This window comes from Crotalus tigris, unplaced genomic scaffold, assembly GCF_016545835.1.
Source record: "Crotalus tigris isolate CLP2741 ecotype Arizona unplaced genomic scaffold, ASM1654583v1 scf7180000023724.639413, whole genome shotgun sequence".
Taxonomy (NCBI): domain Eukaryota; kingdom Metazoa; phylum Chordata; class Lepidosauria; order Squamata; family Viperidae; genus Crotalus; species Crotalus tigris.
The window spans coordinates 142529-169161 of NW_024100142.1; the positions used below are offsets into that span (position 1 = coordinate 142529).

The window sequence follows — 26633 nt, forward strand, 5'->3', positions numbered from 1 at the left end:
TTTTTCATTTTTGTTATGCTTTTAATGAGACACCCAATAAACACATAAGGCATATGGTAACAGTAGGCAGATTAACAATTTCATGTCTGAATCTGTAAACAGCATTGGCACATTTGCTTTGTTGATACACACATACACGCAGGCACACAAGCAGGCACAAGCAGAAGAGGACTTCTTTTCAAATACCATAAAGACTTGAAAAAGCATCTTGAACCATAAAGACACACAAGCTGTTTGTGGACCACCCAAAGCAGAGGAGGTGGGCAGGTGCTGTCACCAGGTAATAGGGGACTATGCAGCCTGCCCTCACTGCCAGCAGCCTTTCTTCATCAGTAACTCCTTAGCTTGGGGGAAATCTACTGTATTTGGCAACAGTGGTGATTCCACAGCTGGCTCTGCAGGGCCAGGATATCCATTGCTTGTCATTCAAGCCTACATCATACTAAAACAATCATGCAAGTAAAAACACCCCTGCTTTGACAAAGGGAGAGCTTCTCCTGCCTTTGAAAGACCCACAATTACCTTGACTTTAGCTTTCATTACTAATATCTCTCCCAGTGGTGATTAAATACTCTTTTGGGGATTTTTTTTTTAGAATAGAATAAAACTGGAAGGGACCTTAGAGGTCTTCTAGTCCAGCCCCCTGCTCAAGCAGGAGAACCTATACCATCTCAGACAGGTGAACCAAGCCTAACAAAATGCCAAATGCCACTTTAAAAACAAAAGGAAAAGCTAATTGATGATAATGAAGAGAAAATATTTTAAATGTTTTTATATCAGAGACTTAACTAAAAAAAAGTGAAACAAATCTTAAAGAATTTGTTTACCTCTGAACTGAGAATTCTGAAATGTTTAAATCTGAGGGACAGTTGAACTCAGTCATCCTGATAATCAAAGACAATACAAAAGGAGTGTAAAGCTTGTTGTTTTACATTCTGGGGTATTTTATCTCTCTATGACCCAAAGCTGACTTTCTTGGTTTCTCAGATGAGAAGTGAAACATTTTTAAAAAAAAAAACCCCAGCAACAACAAGAAAGTCCAGTTGTCTTTTGGGTAAAAAAGCACCTTTGGGACAACCATAGCCTGGACGACTGAGAATCTCCACAGACATCTCTGAGTGACTTTCCCACCAACATCACATACTATGCTATCTATAATTGAGAACATTTACAAAAATTAGAGAGAGATTTCATTCATTCTAGAAGTATTTTTATATCTCTCTAAAGACAGCTGTGATGTTAACTTTGGCACATTGCAAATCATTTCCCTGAGGGAGCTTTGCCTTTGCCTCTTTCACTTCTTTATTTGAGGAGATCCCTAAATAAGGTGGGCTGGTATGAACTGCCAGATCAAGTTGTGGGAGCTGTTGTGTAAGAGGGCTGCTGTTAGTTCATGCCACTGAGGACCACTTCAGCCCTAGGAAACAGGCTTTTCAAAATATGCTCTTTGGGCCTTCAATAATATTCAGGCTACATGTTGCTCATTGAGCAGGAAATATGGCACTTTTTCAATTAAACTGCTCTATCGGCCATACACATGGCAATCTAGGCAGCATCATTTTGGAGTTTTATCTACCAGCTATCTTGAATTCTGCAAGAACACTATCAAGAAAGGCTTCTTGTGATAAATGTTGTCGTTGTATTCTGTTTTATGGACAATTCAAGAAAATCCCCTCATCTCACCCCCACACATTTTTAACTCTGAGGGTAAGCACATTGTTTTAACTAGTTAAGACAAGTGATTTTAATTTTAAAGTGGGGAGAGGAGATTAAAAGGCTTTATTATTACAAATGGCCCATAAAACCATAGTCTGAAATACATACATGCATGCACACACACATACACGCAATCAAGCAAAATAAAAAAGATGATAAAAAGTTCAAGATTACAATATTAATCAGCAAGGCAACAAACAGTATAGTTATAGTGCTTTAAAATTTGATGTTTTCTGTATAAAAGAACTACAGCTGAGTAGTAGTAAGACACAACCACTTTAGCATAAAGATAAAGATCTTTTCTGTTCAGGAAGAACATTTAAAAACTGTCAGATTCCAGCATGAGAGAGCAAGGCTGCAGGAAGGGAACAGGATATCACTTGCTGCTGCTTCGGGTTAAAAAAGTTTTTCCTTTGTGGTGCCTTTGGAAATACATGGAAAGCTATATTTGGCCTATTTCTTCCCAAAGGCACTGGAGCACACTACAGGAAAGAGTTAGTTTTGTTTCAACCAATGGAAAGTTCCACAAATTATACTATTAACAGAATTCAGGTTCTCCATATTTATCATGTGACAGGGGTTCATTAAGCCATACGTCTACTCAATTTAAAAATAGTTTCCAGCCATTAAGGTTCAGAAATAGTGGTCAGGAGATTTAAACCATACTTTCATAGTATTATGCAAAAATTATCTGATGGCTCTCATAAGGAAGGTTGAACGTATCTAGGAGAATTCATTGTATCCGTTAATAGCATCAAAATGTATGCATTTCTGTAATAACACATCCTATTATGCAGGTGTCCTCATTGATTAAGGAACAAAAGCCATCCGTACATTTCACACCATTTCCTTGGGATGGGGCATTCCTTTTTAACAAGTCAACATTGGCAAATTCTTGAATTAGACCTTACTCACTGTTTGGAACAAGGCACAATAAATTGGGAATAACCATGCAGCATATAAGTTCCTTTAAAGGCAAAGCTATTCGTTACAATTTTACAATGATGAGGTTAGAAATGTTTTGGAATGCGATCCCAAATAAGGCACCAGGCAGCAGCAAAGAAGGAAGGAATGGGGGAAAAAAAACATCTAAACCCATGAAGTTTTACAATAGATTCTCTCCCCATCCCACCCTTTCCCCCCATTATTTTGTAAGAGCTTGGGAGACCACAGCTGATCATGTCTTTTTTTTCTCTGTTGTGTTTAAAATAACAAAATTTGGAACTCATTTTCTCTTTCGATCATACAAAATTTGGAACTCATTTTCTCTTTTGATCATACAAAATTTGGAACTCATTTTCTCTTTTGATCATACAATTGGGATCTGTAAACTCCTACTGATCTATAATCTTAAGACCAGAAGCTAAAATATTGGACCTTGGTAGGTCCTGGGAAATGGTTAAAAATATCAAAAGGTATATGGTTGTGTATAAAATAAGTGGCAGAAGAAATGCCACATCAGATAATCAGAGCTACAGCCTCATGCTCTAGATTAGTCTCCAATATCTATTGAGTCACCTGCACATCAGATCAGATTTTGCATTTTCTCCTCCCAATGCCCTTCAGATTTGGAACCTGGATATTCTCTCTACTGGAAATGCTGAAAGTTGAAGTTCAATATCTCTGAAGGGCTTCAAACTGGAAAAGTTGCATTTGACTTAAATGAGTGGCTGGCTGACTAACCAGCTGTCCTTCTGTAAGGTATGAAGTTCTAGGAATTTGCCTCACACTATATTAAACTATTAAAAAAACATTGAAAGTTTTTGGGCCAACATTCTTCCCCACTCTCCTAACTTTATCTAGCATGGTTTGGATTTGGAATTACCTGCACAAAAATCATATGCTCTAGCACTGAGCATCGTTTCCTTGAAACAACCAACTATTTGGTTCTTCCCAATTCTAGGGTCCCATGAATTAATTGGTATCCTGTACTATATTATCTTTCATAGTAAGAACATGGCAAATTAAATAATGTTTTAAAATGCTTGGTAGCCTTTGTTTGAGCCTCTAGAAATGATGTACTCATCAATCTCAAAACATTTATACAAAATAATAAAAGGAATGATCCACAGTAAGAAAAATCACTTCCAGAACTTCCGTCTTTTGCTTAGAACCCTCCAGTGGATGTTTGGTATTCCAAGCCAGATTTTCTCCACAGTGACTATACAAGAAAAACAGCCAAGGTGTATTAAAATAGCCTTCTCAAGGTATATTAAAATAGCCTTCTTTACTGGAATATATTTTCTTATTGATTCCATAATAACAAGATGGCAACCCTTTCAGCAATTGGATGTTTGGGAAGGAAGAGAAAATATTTATATTACATTGAAGGTAAGATGTCCCATTTTATGCTTTTTTTTTAAAAAAAAAAATGAATCTCTGTCCCCTGTACCCCCAATTACGTATCAGGAATGAGATGCAGTACTAAAGATTGAAAAGCTGTAGCATTATGCAAGAATTGTGAAAATGTTCTAATCACAAAACAGACATGCTAAATAAACATAGTCCTGTAAGCTGAGGATCCCCCTAAATAATACGAGCAATCAAGGGCTGATGGGCCAAAAGGATGTCAAAGATGGTTTCCATTCTCACACACATATATTTGTCTCAATGAAATGGTCTCAACGTTTTCGTAGATGGCTTTCTGATGGCTGAAAGAAAAAGAATTACCAGAAAGAAAAATACTTAGCTGATACAATCTAGGCCAATAAAAGACATAACATTAGATTTAGGATTTTTCTGCCACACCTAACTGTAAGAATCAAAAGAAAAGGCTGAGGAAGCAATTTGGGACTCTTGCCTTTTCTTGGATATTTTGTTTACTGGAATATGAAGGATAACAGCCTCACCCAAAGTAGATTGGCAACATTCAGGGAAAGAGGAGGAACTTTAGAAATGGATAATTCAAAGTGCTGAGAAATACTCTGAGGATCAAATTCCTAAAATAGTAAAAATATTTACTGACACACATACACAAACATCCTCTGAAGATTCTCAAGGAAGAGCTTTCAGAAATAGTGGTTAATGAAATAGGATCTGACTTAATCTATTCAACAAAAAAAGTCTTCAGCAGAAATAGTTCACGGATACATTCTCAAAGTGACCAATTGATTTTTTTCATCTCAAGATAGAATCCTACAAATCCAAAAATCTGTTACTATTTCCTGCCCAATCTGTTTCTTGTACAGTATTGGTCCTATTGCCCTTCTTCTACAGCATTAAAATATTAAGAGAATATTTCATCTGCAGTGAGTCATAAGCCTGACCTAGGCTCATCTTTGATATAATTTGCAAATCACTGGCACAGATGCACATCTAGATATTTCTGATCTCAAAGTTAAATAACAATTGTAAGAGGGAATAATGTTACTAAAGTATTTCTCCTATGTTTGACTAAGAACATCTCTGTTGTTTTTATAGTTAAACCTTAGAACAGCCTCATATCAAGCCAAAAGCTGGAGAGAACAAACATGATATTACTATTTTGAGATTACAGACTACTCAGCTGTTTAGTACTATTAAATATATGTCTGTCTATATAACCCATTAATTGGAAACAGTATTTGTCTCCAAATGAAGCCATATTTGGAGTCTTCCAGCTTCCTTCACTGGCAATTCCTTGATTTCCCATACTTGCATTCTCCATATTAGATTTTGACCAAAAAAAATGATATACTAGCTTTGGCTACATAGAACAGAAGACTTTCATATTGTAAGAAGCAGTGGTAGCTTTCTTACACAAAGGTAAATGAATACCCCAGAGACAAAATTCCCTTCCTCACACCTCCCTCCAGCTGCAGGATATCTAGTGTGTTGTTTATTAAATGTGTCCTTCCAAAGTAGCAGATTCGAAGATTTGTTTCTATGGAAACCATCAATAGCTGTCAATAGCTACTAAAACAATGGGTGTTTTACACATTTTAAACTTACTAGTCATTAAGTATTCAGAGGTAAACTAACAATGACTAAGGAGAGAAGATGTCATAGAGACAAATAACATAGCTAGGAATTTTTGAACAGTGTGTGAATTTAAGATAAAGAAATCCGAGATATTGCCAATTGATATGTTTGTGTTGTATACTTTTCACTTCTTCAGATAATTCTCTATATGGTTCCTTTAAGAGCAAAATATCAAGATTGCAAAAGAAGTGCTGCATTTCTCTTTTAAACTAGACCAGGGGTAGGCAACCTTGGCTCTTTTATGACTTGTGGACTTCAACTCCCAGAATTCCTGAGCCAGCATGGCTGGCTCAGGAATTCTGGGAATTGAAGTCCACGAATCATAAAAAAAGCCAAGGTTGCCTGTCTGCCCCTGAACTAGACCAACTAATAATTTCATAGGAATGGGGCAATCTTTTAAGTTCCACTCTGTAAAGATTTTATGAAACCCAAAAGCTTGCCTCAACTCTAAATGTTCAACTAATCACAAGAAAAGACATTTTTTCTTCAGTCCTTATGTCACTTACTCCATTAACAGCATTGAGAGACCTGTCCATTCCTACTTCCCTCAAGGGTCAGATGTAGGGGGGGGGAGGGGAGGCAGTTAAAAAAAAAGTTCCCCAAATCAACCTGAGGTCGAACAGTTCACCCATGCCCCTTGCTTTAATTCTCTGTTTTCTTGTTTTCATCCTTCGGTGGAACTTCAGGAACCAAGACAACTTTCCCAACATTCTTCTTCTCTTGCATCTGCTTCATGGCATCAACTACCTGCATCAGAAGAAGGACCACACCACTTCATTCCTTGTGACCAAGAAGAATGCATCCAGGGATGTATGTCAGACTTTCCCAAATTAGCTATACTCATCATTCTCTAATTAATACATGCTCACTATTCACTAAAGTCACACATGATTTGGAGTTTGTTTTTAGTAGTATCTGCCTTGAAAGAGAAGCATGTACATGAGGGAGAGGGAGTGTTGGTCAAATGACTCAGCCACTTGCTTGCTTACTCACTTTTTAAAATACTTTCTGTCATCAGAAGGCCAAATGCAAAATCAGTCAAAGAAGGCTTTACACAAACTTCAACACAACTTTGGCTTCTATACATTCTTTACATGGTCTTTGCCCTTGAAAAGTCTGCCAGAATTTTTTTATGAACCTGCCTTCCCCCAAGCATTTAAAAGGCAAACCAAATGAATGTGATCTATATACTGGACATTCAAATGACACTATTTAAAGAGTATGGCAGATGGCCAGCAGGCATCTAACATTCTGAAATCATTCCTTAAAGGTTTTGGAAATAATTGCTGGGATTGAAGTCTGTAATGATGTCAGTTTTTTGGAGGGAAATAAATTAAGCTAAAGGCAGCAACTTTTTTATTATGGAACACAAGATATGAGAATAACTCATTGGGCAGCCAAGCATTCTTACCTGTTCAAAAGGCCAAACAGAATCCACCTTTGGTTTGATTTTGCCCTGATTGTAGAGAGCAATTAGCTTGGTCACCACAGCAGTTAAAAGCTCCATTTCCTCCTCAAGGTAGCCCAGGTGGTAGCCACAAACTGCTTTGTTGAGATGAAGCAGTTGCAAGGCATTGATGCTAAACTGATTCCACCAGGTCTTTGCCATAGCCATCAGGTTCTTCCTCTGTCCTGTTAGCAAGTTGGCTACACCTACAAAATTGAGAAATATCCTCAGTATAGTAACTTTGGCAACGATGTGTGGAAAATCAAGATGACTTTTTCTTTAAATGCAAAGTACTGCAGCATAGGAGCAGGCTACAATTCTCATTCCAAAAGTATATTCATGTATTAGGAATTTATGTTCCTTGTAATTTAATAAAGTATCTGCAAGAAGTTGAGGACATTGTAAGCTACACTAATATATGTCAGTCTAACTCAATCTACCCCTGCCCTTTATATAAGCAGAGGAAAGTCTATTTCTGTCTCAACAACAGAATAATAGCTTGCAAGGATGGGATTTTGGGAAAGATTTTCCTTTCCCAAAGCACACACAAACACACCCTTTTTTTAATGGTTAAGGAACCAGATTAGAAACTAGGGATTGTGAGTTCTACTCCCACTTTAGGCATGAAAGCCAGCAGGGTCTTTGGCTATTTGCTTTATCTCAGCCCAACTCGTCTCACAGGGTTGTTATTGTGGAGCAGATAGGAAGAGGAAGCTATGTTGGATATGTTCATCACCTTGAGTTATTTGTAAAGATAATAAAGACAGGATAAAAAGATATCTAAAAAGAACACATTTCACTAATCTTGACACTGCAAAGTGACCTCATTTAGGCACACTTATTCTCAGAGTCCAGATCTGATCTTTGGGATTTAGAAGATGTTGAGACTCAACTCCTGATGAATTCCAGCTTCCCTTTGATGGAATGCTTTCTGACTCACCATAACTGACCAGCTTGCCCATTGGTTTCAGGAGATGAAAGCCTTTTGTGGTATCTGAACCTCCTAAGGGGTCCAAAACAACATCTACACCTAAAAGTGAAAAGAGGAAAAAGAAAATAGAAATAGTTTAATGGGAAATTTCAACTGAAAGGAAACAAAATTCCCCGTGAGGCATTTTCAGTTTAAGCAAGTTTCAATAATTTTAATGTCAGTTACTTTTAATTTTACTATTAAGTTTTGGTAAAAAAAAAAAAGTTAAATAAATCAGCCTCCAATATAAACTAATAATTTATTCAGATCTATGATTTAATCAGCCATAAATATGTAAGCAGAACATCTATACCATTTTCTCACATTCTCTTTATTTTTACTATTATTTATTTATCTACCAATAAATCCAAGGGTGCTGCCTATGATTTCAATTTTCCTTTTTCCTTTCATTATAATAATATCAAGAAAAAAGGAAAATAATGCTGATACAAATGTTGATTTTAAAGAATATAGGAATTAGAGAGATAAAGGGAAAACTAATATAAGCATTAAAATATGGGTGGATAACTAAAACAATTTGAATAACTAATTCTTACGACTAATAACAGCAATGTAAGAAATTTGATATGCCATTTCTAGTTAAAACATGTCCCTATTGAAATGTAAAAATATGTAACGGGGAAAACAGAAATCATGACAGGAAAAAGAAAAGCTAAAAATATACATACAATAGAAAAATACTATAAGTAATGTGTAGGGCAGGCTACATATCAGACTGAAACATTAACTCTATAACCCAGATTTGTCACAACTCCATGTATAGAATTGTAATCCAAAAATTATTTCCAAATAAGACTGAATTGTACCTAAGATTAGATATGATTTTAGATATCAAAGCATATTCACACAGTTTAGTTAACCATTCTTACATAGAGGGAACAAATCTAGTAACATTTGGATCTTAAAGTTTGCTCCCAGTTTGATATATATTGATTAATCTGGATAAAGATATGGCCTGAGCAGATTTCAGAATGAATCCAGTAATCTTCATCCTTGAAAGACTGATTTTAGATTGATAGCTCTACAAAGCACCACCAAATCACGTTATTTATTTAAGCTGATTAAAAAAGTTACCCTGATTAAGCTGGGCTGCAGTTATAATGAAAGTTCATACCATAACATGGGCTGTCAACTTTGGAGACCAACATTTCTCAAAAAAAAGAGAGAGCCTCTTTTAAGAACCTGCAGTGACACATCAACCCTATCATCACTATCACCACCCTGATCATACTTTCTGTTTGACATTTTTCTGCACATTTTGGCTGATTTGTTTAACTTCAATTCATATGATTAGTCATGCTCTGCAAGTTAAAAATTAAAACTCTAAATAATAAATCATTCAAATTATGCCAGTTCATCAAGCACCTTCTTTTTAGCTCCCATAATACCAGAGTGTCCCAATGAAAGAAATTTCAGATGGTCTTGCTCCACCCCATCCCTTTCTTCAGCCTCTACTAACCTTTGGGAGAAATTTTCCGGACTTCAGCCACATAATCAGCTGCCCGGTAATCAATAGGGTGAGTCACCCCATTCTCTTTGAGGGCTTCATGCTTGGAGGAAGATGCTGTGCCAAAAATGGTGACATTTTCCACGGTTTTGCAGAGTTGGACTGCTGCAGTCCCCACACCACCTAGAGAAAGAGGGAAGTGGGTCAAGTGCGTAGTGAAAAAGGCCTGCAAGCCAAAAAATGCAACATTTTCCATTCATTAAAAAAGTCAACATGGATTATCCTCACTAAACTTACATGTTTCCATTCTAATGGAAATTAAATCAGTGGAAGATGTTCTCAATAGTACCATAAAATGGGCAAAGCATGAAGACAGTGTTAACACAAGGAAATGTATGTGGTGCTGTTTAATGGTCCTGACTATCTCCCCACTATAATCCCTGAGAGCTGGATAGATTGTGAGTGAACTTCATGGAATAAGGACAAACATCCAGCTGTTATTGGATCAACCCCATATCATTTCTGACATTTAGTCATACCATTGGTGTAGTCCAGCAACATCTGAGGTTCTTAATTTCTCTGTCCCTGCTTTATAAGCATTGTACTGTAATTCAGAGTTTGGGAGCAGAAAAAAAATGCATCACATTTTACATTCTTATACAACATATAGTGAACAGGGTAGCTGTATTTGTACATCAAAGTAAAGCAAGAAGAGGCAACTTTGGGGGCTGGTAACATGCCTGGAACTTTAAAGTGCCTGAGGCTATGTATGTATTATGTATCATAATACATAACGCTATTCTGTCCCATAAATATAAACACTGTGGCTGCTGTTTTTTTTTTGCAGCATATCAGATTCCCTTAAAAATAATAAAGGGATCTTTATTTTTTTTAAAATAGTCCCAATCAGGGGGTCTAGTATATAACAAGAGAAGGTACAAACAGATTATCTCTATGCCATGATTTGCTTAATTAACCCAATAGCCAAGTTTTCATAATAAGCTGAATTGTAAACTAACCACAATGGCTATGCACTAACCACAAACTATCCAACCATGTATTAGTTTTATGTCATGCAATATTATAATCCAATGATTGTGCCTTATGAATCTCCCCCCCATAACACTATGTAGAAACAGACCATTATGGTATGTTCAACAAGCCAAAATGAAAAGAAACTATATCTCAAAATGAGGTAGAATGTTTCTGTGTACAAAGGCCATGTGCCACATTGTTTGACAGGTTGAGTACACCTTACATGTAAGAATGATGCTAGGTGAACAGAATCCATGTTTCTGAAGTTTTTTTTAAACTATTAAATGCCCTTTGTAGGGTGGATATCAGTGTTTATACATGTTTCCATTTCAAAATGGGATGAAACTTTGCCATCAGTTTTTACCAATTATAATCACACATAGAAAATATTCAGGGGGAAATTGCTATGGGGATTCAAGATTGCCCATCCAACTTAACAGCATTACGAATCCAATTTATGGCTGGGGAAAAATAGTTTTCCAACCACATGAAATTTACGAATGGCTGACTACAGTGTATGTCGAGCACCCAAATTTTGATCACATGACCATGACAATACTGCGATAGTCATAAGTGCAAGAACTGATAGTATGTCACTTTTTTTCAATGCCATTATAACTTCAAACAGTCACTAAATGAATAGTTTTAAGTCAAGAACTATCTATGGATTATGTACAGCCTTGTTTTAAACCATGGTTAGTGAATAAATCATAAGTAGCTGGTTCACAGAGCACTCTAAGTCATAAACCATAATTTAAAAACTACAAAAACTGAATTCTCTTGAGTCAAAAAGAAAGTTATTTTTCAGTTTAGTAGTACAAATGCATAAATCCAACTTATATGAACTTATATCAGATGCTCTTCATAATGTAACCTATGTCAATGCTGTGACAATGGATGTCCACGCTTTGACAACTGAGATTCAGCAGCCATTTTATCTTTGATTTTAATGTGCCTTTTCTTTTCTTTTAGAGCTTAGATGTAGAAGGGGGGATGGGGTAAATACTTGAGGGTTTAGCTAGCCATAATAATGCAGAAGTGTGGGAACTCAAGAACATTGTCTGATAATTGGGGAATGTGATTTATGACAGCTTTTGTGGGGTGGGAATTGCAACATTACTTTGTATCTGAGGTGGAGGGAATCTCAGTCAAAATGCCGATACTTTGTTTCCTGAATAAAATGTTTTTTGAGAAAGAAACTCTTGCCTTGAAGTTCTTTTAATTGGTTTCATTTATCGGAACCATGACAACCTGTTTTACTTGTATCTATGATATGTTAGTAACTTTTAGCTAAAAATCTCTCAAGAGATTTTTTGCATCAAGAAGATGCACAAAAAAGTAAAATACTTGCAAATAAATGTCCCAACAGAATAATCAATTAACAATACCAGAGGTAAATACTGTCACCGTTTAAGCATTCTGAAAGGTCGGATATACTATTCCTTGACTTATAAGCATAATTGAGCTCAAAACTGATATCGCTAAGTGAGACAAATAAATTTCTTGTCACAATTGTTAAGTGAATCACTGCAGTTATTAAGTTAGTAACAGGATTGTTAAATGAATCTGTCTTTGACTTTGCTTGTCAGAAGATCACAAAAGATGATCACATGACCCCAGGACACTGCAACCATCATAAATTTGAGTCAGTTGCCAAGTGTTTGAATTTTGATCATGTGACCATGGAGATGCTGGACAGTCGTAAGTGTAAAAAATGGTCAGAAGTCACTTTTTTCAGTGACTATTGTAACTCCAAACCATTACTAAATAAACTGTTGTAATTCAAGGACTACCTATACATGTAATACATGAGTGTAAATACATTAGTATTGTAGAGCAGGAGAAGACTTCAAGATCCATGTTGGAAGTGACTTCAATACATTGCAAGAACAGAAGGACAGGTTTTGTTACCTGCTGCCATGTGGACAAGGACACTCTGGTCGGGGCGCAGATTGCCAAAGTCAAAGAGAACCATGTAGGCAGTGATGTAATTGACCAGAAAGGCAGCTGCTTCCTCAAAGCTCATTCCTTCTGGCATGAGAAAAGTCTGATTGGCTTGGACTGTCACAATTTCTTGCCAGAGACCTGACCGGGCCATCACCATTACCTTATCACCAACCTAGCAAAAACAAAAGAAAACAAAACAAAAAAGATAATTGTAAAAATTAAGACATCCAACACAAATTCAGGAGTATAAAAGGCTAAACTTGAAAACAGATCTCAAGCCACCCACTGCACATCTCTAGGCAATCTTTATAAATGCAAAGTTTGCCCCGTGTCTTTTACACTCTTACAATGAGATTTATCCATGAACACCAGGATGCCATCCCATTTATAAGTCAGCCCAAGAGTCTGTTTCAAGTTAGGCATACACTTATACATTAGAAAGCAAATTTTGAAACAATCCTTTGCTAAGTCTGCACTGTGTCAATATTGTTGTATATTAAGAAAAAACCTATAAGGCTCAGGTGAGTTAAATTTGATCTGAGGTTTCTCACTGGAATCTTTTTCAGAATGACTTTCATTCAAGAAATCCACCTTTTCTACTGAAAACTCCTTTGAAATTTGGTTGACTCAGGGAAAGGATTGTGTATTTCCTCAAGAGAGGCAACTGTCTGCTCTTGGATGTTGTGCTACCTAAAGAAGCATCATGAAATTAGCTGATCACTTTTCCATTAAAAGGTCCTGCTGTATTTTAAACTAGAACCATGTGATCAGCTAATAATATATATTTGAAAAGAAGCCTTAATATTTTGAGTAGATAGATCTAAAACAGTGTTTCTCAACATTGGATATGTATAAGTTAAAATATATTGATAAATGTCTTAACGGATTGAGTTATAACTAGCAATGTATTAATTTGAATGTGATATAATAACCAAGGGAAATAGAGAGGAAAATTTTGATGATGTAACCTGACATATGTATGAAAGAGCTTATTATTGGATTATGGATTACCCAATCACCATGTTGCTTCTGTAATACTTGGATTTTTGTAAAATTGGAAAATCAATAAAACTTGTTTAAAAAAAAACATTGGCAACTTAAAAGATATGTGGACAAAACTCCCAGAATTCCCTAGTTTAAAACCAATCAAGCATCTAGCATGAATACTAGCATGGATAAGTTCTTTGCTTCTTGCTCATGCTACATTACAGGGGCAGGGTGCAAGGGTTTCTGGAGGTGACCGTGCAAACAACACATCTTTCTGGCAGCATTTCCAGATTTCCGCTAGCTCGCCACGAAATTCTCCTGTTGAAAGAAAACACCACCATTTCCTGTGCAGAGAGGAAATCCTGTGTTTATTTGGCTCTGGTATCAGGAAAAAGAGTAAGACTGAAGCCCTGCATCCTTCACCTTCTGCATGAACTGCTGTCTTCAGTATACTCATAAATATTCTAGACTTGAGTTTAAGATCAAATATCAAATTTCACCCTTGACCAAATTACAGCTCCCTCCATTTCTCTCTAGATCAGTTTCTAGATTGTTGTAATTCAACTTCTGAAGAGCTGCATTTATAAACGAAAAATCTATGCTTCAGTCATATATTTCAGTTCGCCTCCATATAAATTAGAATTACAATTTCCAAAATTTCCAACTAATCAGTCATTACTCAGTTGTTTCCTTTTGGTTGATGGGGCACTTTTCTACAGCTCTTTATTGCTGAAGTATGCAGAACAATCCCAAGATTTCCTTTCCTGTGTTCATCTATTTCTTTTAAAACAGTTTTAAAAGAATTTCTGCATTCTTTTAATGAGAGTTCAAAACATTATTTACATGCTGTTTTCCCCCCAGTATGGAAAACGAAAATACAATACAACTTGTGAAAAGCATTTCCTACTACAGAAACATACCTAGTATTTCCTTTATTATCTCTAGTTCTAATGTAATTATTTAGAAAGCAGTATCTGAATTATTTCCTGTAAATACACTAGTAGACTTATGGCTTTTTTCTCTTAACAATTTGCTACTTGCCTTATAAACTTGTAAATCTATAAATTTTAAAGACTTGTGAGCCATAAAAGCAGATTCAAAAAATGGATTTAGTAAGTCTTGGAAAAATTTATGTCTTTTAAGTATTTTCAGATTTCCTAGATTTCTTTCAAAATATTTCCAACCTAACTTTAACATAATGAAACAATATCAATTTCTAGGACTGGTCTTGACAGCCAGATTTACATGAAAAGGAAGAATCAGTAGTTCTGGGAGAATATATTGCTGAAAGAATAAAATATCAAAATTCAGTGTCAAGGACTAATTGGGATAAGAGAGAAAAGGAAAATCAAGGGATGGGGAAGGAAACAAAGTGGCTGAAAATTTGAACAAGCTATTTCTATATTGCAGTGTTTTGTTGCAAGGCCTACTTGGATGTGATTAGTGACTGCAAGCACAAAGAAGACAATAAAACGTTCATCAAAATGAATCTGTCCATCCTTCTTCCTCTGCAGACCAGATTAAGACAATGCCCTATTCCCTTTAAAAAGTAAGGAGGCAGAAATAATTATTAAATGCCAGGGAGCTTTGTCTGAGATCTGCTGCCTGTTTTCCCAGCATGATGCCCATTTATTCTATTTAGCAAAAAATATTGTCTGTTGTAGAAATAAAGATTGTCAAGCTTATTAATATTCCAGGCAATTTGGCAAAGACTTTTCCTTCCTTCTGCAAGAATCCAAAATGCAACACATGTATTACAGCTGGATTGCATTCTAGTTATTATTGCATCTATCCAGATGAGGATTTCATTGTGCAATTGCCCTTGCCTCAGTCATGACATTTTATAGGTGGTTTAGACTCTAGATAACATGGCCTTGTGCTTGTCACTTTCTTACATGTGGCCATCATTTTTTCCACCTTTCTTCTAATTATAGAAGAATAATTTAGGATATCTAACATTGCCATGTAAAATTCATTTCAAGTAGCCAGACATTGATAATGCCAGGAGACCTTTATCTTAAAGCATTTTAGGATACATTCCTACAATATGCTAAGCCAGTTTACGGCTTGCCTTGTCATATCAGCTAAATCTGAAAGATAGTTGTTAAAACTGTAGAGCCTTCTGAAATCTTAATTTCTTTTAGCCATGATACAGCCTGTGTGTGACAGTTACTGCAATTAACCAATAATTATCTTTTTCCTGGCCTCTAGAAATAAAGGAGAAATAGTGGTAAACCATTCCCCAGTGCTTACTAATCTGGTTTCTTTCTCACAAAGAGCAGCTGAGGTTTGAGTGTTGTCCATTTGGAAAATAAGATGCCCATAAAAGAATTAGCCTAGTGTCTCCCATACGAATCAGATCAAGAACAAGTGTACTTTTATTCCATATAGAAAAGAAAAACTGAAAATAAGATCTGGCCAGCCACTGCAAGTGTCACTAGAAAGGGAGGATTTGCACATCATTGATGGCCATGTTTTGCTATAGGCCTTTGGGCTATCCAACCTGCCTGTAAATCTCAAGCTACAAAATAGCCAACTAACACAGGGATGTGCACAAATCCAATTGGTGCATTGTGAAAGTCCATAAAACTCAGCTAATTGGGAAAACATTGATTAACCATTGTTAGCATTAGCTTGTTCTGCATCTGCAGGCTGTGGCAAAGTCCATTGCTCACTGTCAACACTAAATGTAGTTTAGCATTTCTTTCCATACCTCATAACAGCAAATGTATCAATTTAATTCTCAAAAGACCTTGCTACACTCAAATAACAAAGATGCATTCAGGCTCCTATGTTACCTCTTTTCTAATCTCCTTTACCATCACAGCAAGTAGCAGATCGATGATCGAGGAATATCAGAAACAATTATTTCTGTGATATATTTATTACAGAATCTCAAATCAATTTCAGTGTTGTGTATTATCTAATTTTATTAAGGGAAAAATTATTTATACTAAACTCAAAAATACTGTGTATGGATTGGCTTACCATGTAAAAAAACGTTCTGTCTCTGCTCTATTGCAGTTCTCTATCATATTTTTAGATGGGTTCTTTTATACTCATTTTTTAAAAACTAAAATACAAGTTTAGTATTCATGCAATATTAGGAACAGATTATCTGGGATGTAGGCTAACAGAACAGAATTGTTATTCTGTTGAGAGGGACCTTCGAGATTTTGCAATCCAGCTGTGTGCTCAAGCAGGAAAACTTACCATTTCAGACAAATGGCTATCCAGCCTCTTTTTAAAAGCCACGAATGACAGAACACCCACAACATCTGAAGACAAGCCATTCCACTGGTTAATTGTTCTCACTGTTAGGAAATTTCTCCTTAGTTCTAGGCTGGAAGTCTCCTTGATTAGTTTCCATCCATTGGTGCTTTGAAAATAGGTTGATACTTGAATGGTAAAACTAGAGTTTTCTGTATTTCTTTGCTGCCACCTACCACTCATCTAGAGTTTTGTAGCCTCATCTAGAATTTTGCAGCTCTGCACTGAGGGCTTATTCTCACATTCTTTTAGTGCAGCATGAAGGTACACCACTAAACATTTTTTAAAAATATGTCTACATACCATTGCTTTTGTCTTGTCCCACTTCAACACAGGGATGGGCCTAAATTCATCTGCAGCTATTCTTGGCTTTGTATTTTCTTCTGACACAAGACTGACACAAGATAAATAATCCTTGACCACCAGACCATGTCATCACCACAGGATGCTGTGAACATGCCAAGGTTGTTTTTTCTTGCAGGTTAGTGATGCATCACAGCCAGTTGATTCCATCAATCATTTGTCCTTAACTTGTCCCGCATGAGAACCAGAAGATCTAGACTAGGGGATGGCATGTTAAGATGCAGTGGTATCTTATTGGCCACCCATCTTACCACTGTCTGTGATAAAATGGGCTGCCAATAAATTTAATAAATAATTAAACATGGCTGTGAGGAGTAGCCTTTACCCTTTTTATAAAAATAAACTCTGTTAAGAACTCAGTAAATTATAGTTACATTTGCTTTCAATATAACTGCCCACCTGGCAGTTTGAAAGCATGCAGATGGGACTTCCGGTGGATTTTGCGCGCGCGATGGCGGCTACTTTGTAGCCGTCTCTCCTGGGTAAGTGTAAGAACCGCTATGAACAGCAGACACCAGCTGTTCAGCGGTTCAAAATCCCCCTCCCGGGCAAGGGGGGGGGGTAGAGAGTGTCTGAATAGTGGTAGAGCCTCTTTTGCACCCCCCAAGTTTTTTTTGGGGGGGTGAAAGGAGTGCTCCCACGGAGTTCAGACTTGTCTCCGCTTCCCAGCTGTTTTTGTCCTCAGGGACAAAACGAGCCGTTGCAAACACCTCCGTGCTTAAAGAGAACTGGTGAGTTTTTTTTTATAAACGGACAGAGCTGAGTAGAGGATTTAGTTTTTGCTTTCTTTGATTTATTTGGATTTTAAGTTTTAAGACTTGCTTCTATTTTTATTCTCTCTTTTTATTTTTTTTTTCTTTGTTGAAAGGGAAAGTAAAATGGCGATCGGCAAATCTCTCGGTGTTTTTTTTTTTTTTGAAGTTAGAATGCTGACCGGCAGGCTTTTTGGTGTTTCTTTTTCTTTCCTTTCCCTTTCCCTTTTTATTTTCTTATGATTGGAATGGTTGTTTTTGGTATCTCTAAGTATTTTTTTTTTGGAACGGACTTTTTCTATTTAATTATTATTATTTTTTTTTTCTTCTCCCTTCTTTTTATTGTAATGACTCTTTTTTGAAGGACTTTTTTCTGTTTAATTTTTTGCAATTTTTAAGAAGGAGTAAAGCTTTTTTTAATTCTTTTTCTCTTCCTTTTTTTTTTCTTTTCCCTTTTTTCTTTTTATTATAATGACCTTCTTTGGAGGGAGTTATGATTTTTGAAGGAATTTTTATAATTTTTTAAGAAGGGCTAAAGGTTTTTCTTTAAGATGGCTCCAAAGCGTCCAGGGATTTCTACAGCTTCTAAATCAACAGTTTCACCCTCTTCTGGGGGTCAGCTAATAACTATGAAGGATTTGCAAAACATGATGGGAGATGTTATAATTCAAATTAGGGCAGAAATGAAAAAGATTTTAGAGGAAAATAATAAGATCTTGAGACAAGATTTTGTTTTGGCTTTAGAAGGAGTTGCTTCTGTTCTTGAAAAGGTGAACTCCCATGTGGAAGAGGTAGATGAAAAAGTGGACATAATGGAGGGGAAAATTGAAAGTATGGAAAAAGAAATGGAAAATGAGATTCTTATGCTTCAATATGGACAAATGGAATATGCCTTAAGAATCAGAGGCCTGGAAGAGTCTTTGCAAGAAGATTTGAAAGAAATGGTTGCAAAGGACTTTGCATTGATTTTGAATAAAGAAAAAGAGGGAATACTTAGTGAAATTGAAAAATTATTTAGGGTTAACTCTGTGGTGGCAGCACAGAAGAATCTGCCAAGAGATGTGGTAATTTACTTTGGTAAAAGATCCTTACGCAATCAAATTGTGCAAGCCTATTATAAGAAGAGATTTCAAATTGCTTCACAAGATGTCATAATTTTTAAGGAGATCCCATCTAAAATTTTAAGAAGAAGAAAGGAGTTTGCTTTTCTAGTAAATGAACTTAAAAAGAGAAAAATTCTATTCAGATGGGATATTCCGACTGGAATGGTGGTGAACTACCTGGGGACATGTCATAGACTTAATACTGTTTCTCAAGCAAAAGATTTTTATACTTCGGTCCTGGGGGTATGTGCATCGCCATCTATTAGGTCTCAACAAGTCCAGATTGAGGAGCAGAAGACAACTTGTGTAGCACATAACTCCAAAGAAAAGCAGCAACAGAAGAAGGTTAAGGAAGTTTCATATTCAGCGGTCTCTGAATCTCTGGGAGATGTTGGACCTACAAAGTCTTTGGAGCAATCTTCAAGGGTGGCTCTGGGAGAAGTTAGACCTACAAAGTCTTTGGAGCAATCTTCAAGGGTGGAATTGCTGCCTGAAATCGAAATTGGGAAATTTCAGCTTGAGGGGCACCAACAAGAGAGGAACGGGCAGAGGATAACTTGTACAACTTACAACTGTAAAGATCAACACAAGGAGGAATTCACTGAGGAAGTTTTACAGGTATCGGTCCCTGAGACTTGTGCAACATATAAATGTAAAGAAAAAGTAACATATAAATGTAAAGAGAAAGACCAACAGAAGAAGGAGGTTGAGGAAGTTTCACAGGTACTGATTCCTGAGCTGGTGGGTCAACCAGGACTTACAAACTCTTTGGAGCGATCTTCAAGGGCAGAATTCCACGCATTTTTTTCGATGCTTGCGGGCAAGAGAGACCGATATGGATTGTGCTTATAGTAGATGCAACTGGCTATTAGACAGAAGATTATGGATATTGAATGAAAATTTTAGATAAGAAGTTTGTGTTTATAGTGGGTGCAACTGGTTATTGGACAGAAAATTATGGACATTGAATGAGAACTTTAGACAAGAAGTTTACTATTGAGATTGTGGGAGAAGTAAAACTTATATCGTTTTTGGAAAATGTCTTATGTAATGTCTAAATATGTGTTTTGGGATAATAATATATTTCAGTTTTAAGTTTTAAACCTTTAATGATAATATTGTTTAAACCTGTGTTTTGAAGGGATTATAATTTGTTTATTTCAGTGAGGGGATTCTAATAAATTTGTGTTTCGAAGGGAGTATAATTTGTTTAAGTTTCAAGTAATGCTTAAATTTGGTTTTTAAATATTATTATTAATATTTCTAAGAGAAAATAATTTGTTTAATTAAATGTCTAGATTTGTTTAGGAAAGAAAGTAATGCTTAAATCTGTGTTTTTGGAGAAAGTTTATATAGAATGATGATTGTATTTAGATTTGTTTAGGATTTAAAAGTGTTTCAAGCTTTTAAATATTATTATTAATATTTTTAAGAGAAAATAATTTGTTTAACTAAATGTGTCTAGATTTGTTTAGGATTTTTAAGGTTTTTTTTTTTTTTTGGATAGGTGAGAAGATTATGAAGATTGAAGGAAATATGTATTTACTTTAAGTTTTCTAAGAGTATTTAGTTTTAATGGTACAACAAAGGTTTATATGTTTATTTTTTTGTATTAGGATAAAGAAAGAGGGAGAAATTAGATTTTACATTATAGCTATAGATATTCAAAGAAAGTAATGTTTAAATTTGCGTTTTTGGAGGGAGTTTATATAGAATGATGATTGTATTTAAATTTGTTTAGGTTTTAAAAGTGTTTTAAGTTTTTTTCTCAATTAAGCCTGTATTCAGCTCTGGGAAGTCTAGGGGAGGGTTGGGAGGTTGGGGAGGAGGGGGGTGAGGTAGGGTTGGGGGGGGTATGGGAAGGGGATTTGTTTTTGTAAAAATTTAAAAATTTTCAATAAAAAAAAAAGAAAAGAAAAATAAAAAAAGAAAGCATGCAGATGCAAGTGGATTAATAGGTACCACTTTGGTGGGAAGATAACAGGGCTCCATGCACCTTTTGTGTACGGTCATGCTGGCCACATGAAGTCATCTTCGGATAATGCTGGCTCCCTCAGCCAAGAAACAGAGAGGAGCTCTGTGCCCTTGAGTCGGACACGACTTATAGGAAACCTTTACCTTTTTGCTTTCACTAAGTATAGTTATACTGACTTCATTTGCTACATTCAGGCCACCCAATTTCACCAATCTAAATTAGAAGTTTATAATTTCCTCTTCACAATCATGCCAAGGATGAATGAAGGAAAGGAGGAACTCAGAGACCCAAATCTGTTCCAGTCATCCTCATTTCCAGAGTCAAATGGTGACTTAGACTAGATTAAATCTAAACTAACCTCAGGATGTTATTTACTATATGCGTGATAAGAAAAACGTGTAGTAAAAATTAGGCATATAAGAGAGGGAACCTATAAAACAACCCACTGAAAACTATTAAGCTCAGAGCTTTCTGAAAAGTGTCTTCTTCACTGGACAATCCATCCAAATATACAGACTATTTTCTAGTGTATCTGAGATGATAAGGTTAACATTCGGATTGTGCAGCACTTTAAATCAGAAGGGGGAAAAGTGCTTCAAAGCATACATAGTGCACATATTGCCCGTTAGCAGCTGCTTAAACTTGCCACAGTTTTCTTTTTGCAGTTGTGCTGCAATGAGGGGTTAAGGAGGTGGTTGTATGATTCCAGAAAAAGATATGATTGCTTTCATAAATTGATGTACTATGTGACTCTTCCTACATCCTCCAATAAACTCTCTGTGTTTGAATGTAGAACTCCGTAGCCTTGTAGATAGGCATGGTTTGGAGGATGCAAACCTGAAATACCACATAACAAAAATGCAGCAGGATAAAGACATTTAACAGGATGCATTTAACATTAATTTGACACAACTAATACTTTGACTGAAAAGTTTCTAGTTACCTTAATTTTATGATGTCTACATACATACAAAAACACATATATCTAGGAAATAAATTAGGTTGCCAAAGATTTCAGAATGTAGACTAAGTAACTAACAAGCAAGACATGGCTTCTAAATAACCTCGGATCATGCTGCTGAAATTGGGTAGCAATGTGGCTAAATTTTCTCTTTGAATTTTTTACTTTTTTCTTTTAATAATGAGGATAGAAATGGCAAGCCAATAACTATAATTTCCTCTCTTAATACTTTCACACATACACACACACACACACACACACACACACAAACACTGAAGATCACACACTATATGAAATTTGGCAGCAAAAATCATTAAAGAATTTTTCTTTATTTTCTTTTGAAAAGAGAGTTGTAATGGAAGTATGAAGCCCCTGAAAGGTAAAATACTCCCTTCTCCATCCTTAACTACACCCCCAGTTCTAATTTAGAAGAACACGCACACACACTAACATCAGAGTAAAATGGATTAATATTAGCAATATATTTTAGACCACTTTGGAGAGTATGGAGGTGGTGAAAGGCAGAGATGAGAGGCATTTTCCTGTTGCTGTTCTATCATCTCCAAAGCCATGAAAAAGAATCTGAATTTTTTCATTGCAATATTACCAGAAAATGCCTATAGCCTTTGAACAGGTTGTTAGGCTGAGTTGTGCCCTTCACACCATTACAAGTTGCCACTCCAATCAAGTCAGCTTCATTAATATTTTAATGTTCTGATCCAATTTAATTTAATATTCCATGGGATTGTTCCCTTCTCTTATAAGTGAAACAAAATTTTAAAATCTTGCCATTTTTTAAATACAAGATCAAACTCTTTACAAATTTCCCAAACTGGCACTTCCAGATATATCCAATTATAAATTTTAGTCCCAATCAGCATTATCATTAGTAGATAATTTGTAACATATCTAGGAGTGTCATATTGGTATGTCCAACCTTTGTTTTGTGTCAGTCTTGTTCTACCAAATAGGCTGAAATGCCACATCTTCTTCTTACTGAACAAATCTCCCTTAATATCCTGCTCAGTAGAGAACAAGTAGCATGAGAAAGGACCTTTGAAGACTGTGTAGAATCCCTGTCAGTTAAATAGTTGTGAGAGAGATTGAAGCTTTTCAAGTTCTGAAGAGAAACCACCAAAATAGTTTTCCTATTTCAAGGGTAAGATTGATGACAGGTCTTAGTTAAATGCAAAGAAAATAGCTGCTCATGAAATGTCTTCCTGTAGGTGACAAAAATCCTCATGAAATCCAGTCCTTCTTAAACACTGTCTGTTGATGATTCTGTACATCATCATTAAATTTTGCTAACACTGATTTGCGAAGAAAAGCAGACTTATATTTTCAAAACTACATCTGATTTTAGTTTATTTGACTCTGCCTGGGAACAAATCTATACCAATAAATGCATTCATTGCCATGTTCTTAACATGTAAATCAAACTGTTTAGAAAATCAAGCTTCAAAGGTTAAAGGAAATAGATTTGTGTTTAAAGAGACATACAGGGATATCTTTTGAAACATTGATAGGAGGAAGGTAGAAGGGTTGCAAAATTTCTCAGGCATGATCCACATTTGCCCAAGATGAAAATATAGCAATTAGATGAGAACACTAGTCCACAATTGACCTTGTACCTATCAGAGTAATATTCCTGTCCAGACATTACTTACTGGGATATCCAGACTCATCAGAGGGTTGTTATAGGCAAAACTGATTAAGAAGACAGGCCACAGAACAGAGATTTCCCACCGGCACACCATCTTATTTAATTAGTCAGTGGCTTAAAAGAAAATGTAGAATCTTTGGAATTGCCCTTGGGCTAAAGCAGAAATAGGAGCCAAGTCCAGTTTTCTTTATTCTACCCATCCCCGTTTTAAAGCATAGATTAGATATGCTTCAGGCTTGTTTTATAACACATGATTTATGAACTTAGATAAGGAGTACAGTGAAAGCACATTAAGCTTCAGCTTAATAACTGGGGATACCCCCCCCCAAAGAAAGGGGGAAAGCAGATGTAGAAGATGTAGACAAAGTTGTCATCCTTGAATTTCTCCCAGAGTGATAAGGAGGACCTCCCAGAGTGAAATACTCTACCCAAATTCTAGTGAGTGAATGTGTGTGTAAATATTTCCATGTATTTCAAGGTTGAATGGAGGCACTGAAAAACAATTCAGAGATTAAACTCTTGGGAAGAAAGCATCACTATACCATATAGCTTGTGAGAAGACCAAGAAGGAAAAGATATTTATCATGAATGCTTGAAATACAAAATTCTGCAAATAAGGAATGTGAAAACCTGCATTCTGACACCACCGCAGACAGTTTCCTGTTCCCTAACCAGGCTGAGAAGGAATCTCTTAAGTTAAGGATCCCCAGCTCCACTCACTACATCCCCTGCCCCCTTTGGGGCAAGGCTGAGAGCTTGGAAGTGGGTTGGGCAAAAAGTCACTGTTGCAGCAGGGCTTCAACTGGATTTGTATTTCAAAAGGCTTCTGAATCCCTTTTTAGGATAAGCCCCACCCACCTTCAATTCAGTGGCTGAGATGAGGAATGAGGCAAGTCTTCTCTACTCAGCACCCCTAGGGGCCCCAAGAACCTTCAAAGGACTAAGCTTGAGGCCAAGGGAAGCCAAGACAAAACCCCATCCCCTTGAGAGAGCAAAGTGCCCTGGTGATCATCAATGGTTGCAAAAATATTTAAAGTCCTGTATCTCATAATAGCCATTGTCCACTCCCCAGCCTTTAAGGGGAGAGGTCCTAAAATTTGCTCTTCTGAATCTGTTCCCTCACTTCTGGATGGCACTAGCTTAGCACAGAGAAAGCCAAGACGTCTCATGGTCTTAGCAAGCAGGTCCACACCCACTTTTCTGCCAGTTACAGGGAAAAGATACTTTTATCTCTCACTCCACGTCTTGATCCACTGGGTAGGACCTTTAGCCAGTTTCACGCATTTTCTTTCTTCACAACTCACATTTAGGATTTGTCCCTCCCCCTCCCCCTCGTTAGACCCTCAAGTCTGGGTCTTCCCAATAGTACAGGCCTTTTCCCGACCACCTCGAAGTACCCCACCCATTTTCTTGCACCCAAATATCGGGATAGCGGCTACGCCCACCATCCATTTTTCTGCCTCCCAGTCACTTCCGATTACGATGGGCAGCCCGTTATTCGCCGCCGCGGAGCAAAAAATGTTGCCAGCCACTCCCCGCATCTGAATCCTCCAGACGGGCTGGCCATGGCGTAGTGGCCTCCGTCCGTTGTGCCGCCGAAAGCTCTTTACCCACCTTTGGGCTGGAGACGCCCTCGCCCACGGCCAGGACGATTCCCGCCGCCTCCATGCCAGGGCTAACGGGCGGCGAGGGAAGCCTCTCGTAGAGCCCTTGGCGAGCCAGCAGGTCAGCAAAATTGAGCCCGCAGGCCCGGACTTGCACGCAGACCTGGCCAGCGCCCGGACTGGGTTCCGCTTGAGGCAGCTGCCGAATCTGCACCTTCACTTTCTCGTAACCACCAAAGCCGGTGAGCACCAATGCCCTGTACTGGCGTCCAGCAGCAGCGGTACTGGTAGAAACGGCAGGCGCCTCCTCCGACGTCCCCCCAGCAGCTTTTCCTTCCCCGTCAGTCGCTGGTGCCTCGGCCACTGCTTCTTCGTTCCGCTGCTGGTCTGCGGGAGGAGCAGCAGTGCTCGTTTGAGGGGCTCCCGCATCATCCCCGACAGCTTCTTCCCCGGACATGGCACCTTCTTGGGTACTAGCAGCTGTGGTGTGCCTACACTAGGAAGAGGAGGAGAAGGGGAAAGGCGCGGCTGACCAGATGCGCTAAACAGCTGTAGGCAGCCTGCAAAACCCGGAGCTGGATCTAACTTATAGTATGCTGAGTTGAAAAACGCGGAATGGAAAGCAGACTAGATGGCTCCACCTAGAAAGACCTGCCCGCCTGACTTTTCGTCAGTCCATCCAATACGCCCATTCTCTCCTTGTTCAAGAAACGAGGCGGAGACTAGAGTACTGGGTGTGCCCAGCAGAAACAAAGTGAAGCACATGCTTGTTTTTTCTGTAGTCCCCCTGAGCATATCAGAGTCATTCCCAAGTAAAATCGCACGTAGCATCGCATATGTACAACCAGATTTAATGCGTGTGTTTTTGGAACGAGACCTTCTGTTGAATGAGTCTAACTTCTAAGCAAATACGCATAAAATGGCAACCCTCCTTTATGCATTTCTTCTGAGCTCAGTTAGTTTATTCTCCCAAGGAAGCATGCATAGAATATTAAGTCTCCCTGTCGCTCCCTCATTTTCCAGAATCCTCTCTGTTATGGTAGTAATGTATCACTATTCAACATGCTTTTCTTGCTGTTTTTCCTAATTTCATCATTACAACCATTTCTTTTTCTGAGGCGTCCTTGGTGCTCTCTGAGCTTGTTTGTTTTCTTGCAGACATTTCATTACCCTAACTAGGTAACATCATCAGTGCTAATAAGGAGGGCTATTTGCTGTCAGTTTATAATCTGGTGTCTTGCCTGTCTGGGTGGGTGAGGGCTGTCTTAGGTTGGGCTGTTCGCTAATGGCTCTTTGGCAGTTTCTTGACTGTATTGCTTACTTGACTGCTGGTCTGAAGTTCACCTTGGAGCTAATCTATGCTGATCTGAGTGCTAATTGCTGGGTGGAGATAATGTGGAATAATAAACAAT

The 26633-nt window shown here is 37.3% G+C and overlaps 1 protein-coding gene across 2 annotated transcripts; it reads right to left on the minus strand.

Annotated features, from left to right (window-relative positions):
- On the minus strand, positions 1 to 26633 carry VAT1 (vesicle amine transport 1). 2 transcript variants are annotated; one of them, XR_005553938.1, is made up of 7 exons: positions 25232 to 26632; positions 12508 to 12715; positions 9574 to 9744; positions 8064 to 8153; positions 7088 to 7329; positions 6183 to 6423; positions 1 to 4367 (listed from the first exon to the last, which is right to left on the minus strand). XR_005553938.1 is itself a non-coding variant. In XM_039321258.1 (7 exons), the coding sequence occupies exons 1-6, from the start codon at positions 25676 to 25678 to the stop codon at positions 6319 to 6321; spliced, it is 1263 nt and encodes a 420-aa protein (XP_039177192.1). In that variant the 5' UTR covers positions 25679 to 26633; the 3' UTR covers positions 1 to 4367; positions 6286 to 6318. The 2 variants fall into 2 exon arrangements, 1 of the variants encoding a protein (XP_039177192.1); XM_039321258.1 differs by having other exon boundaries at positions 6286 to 6423; positions 25232 to 26633.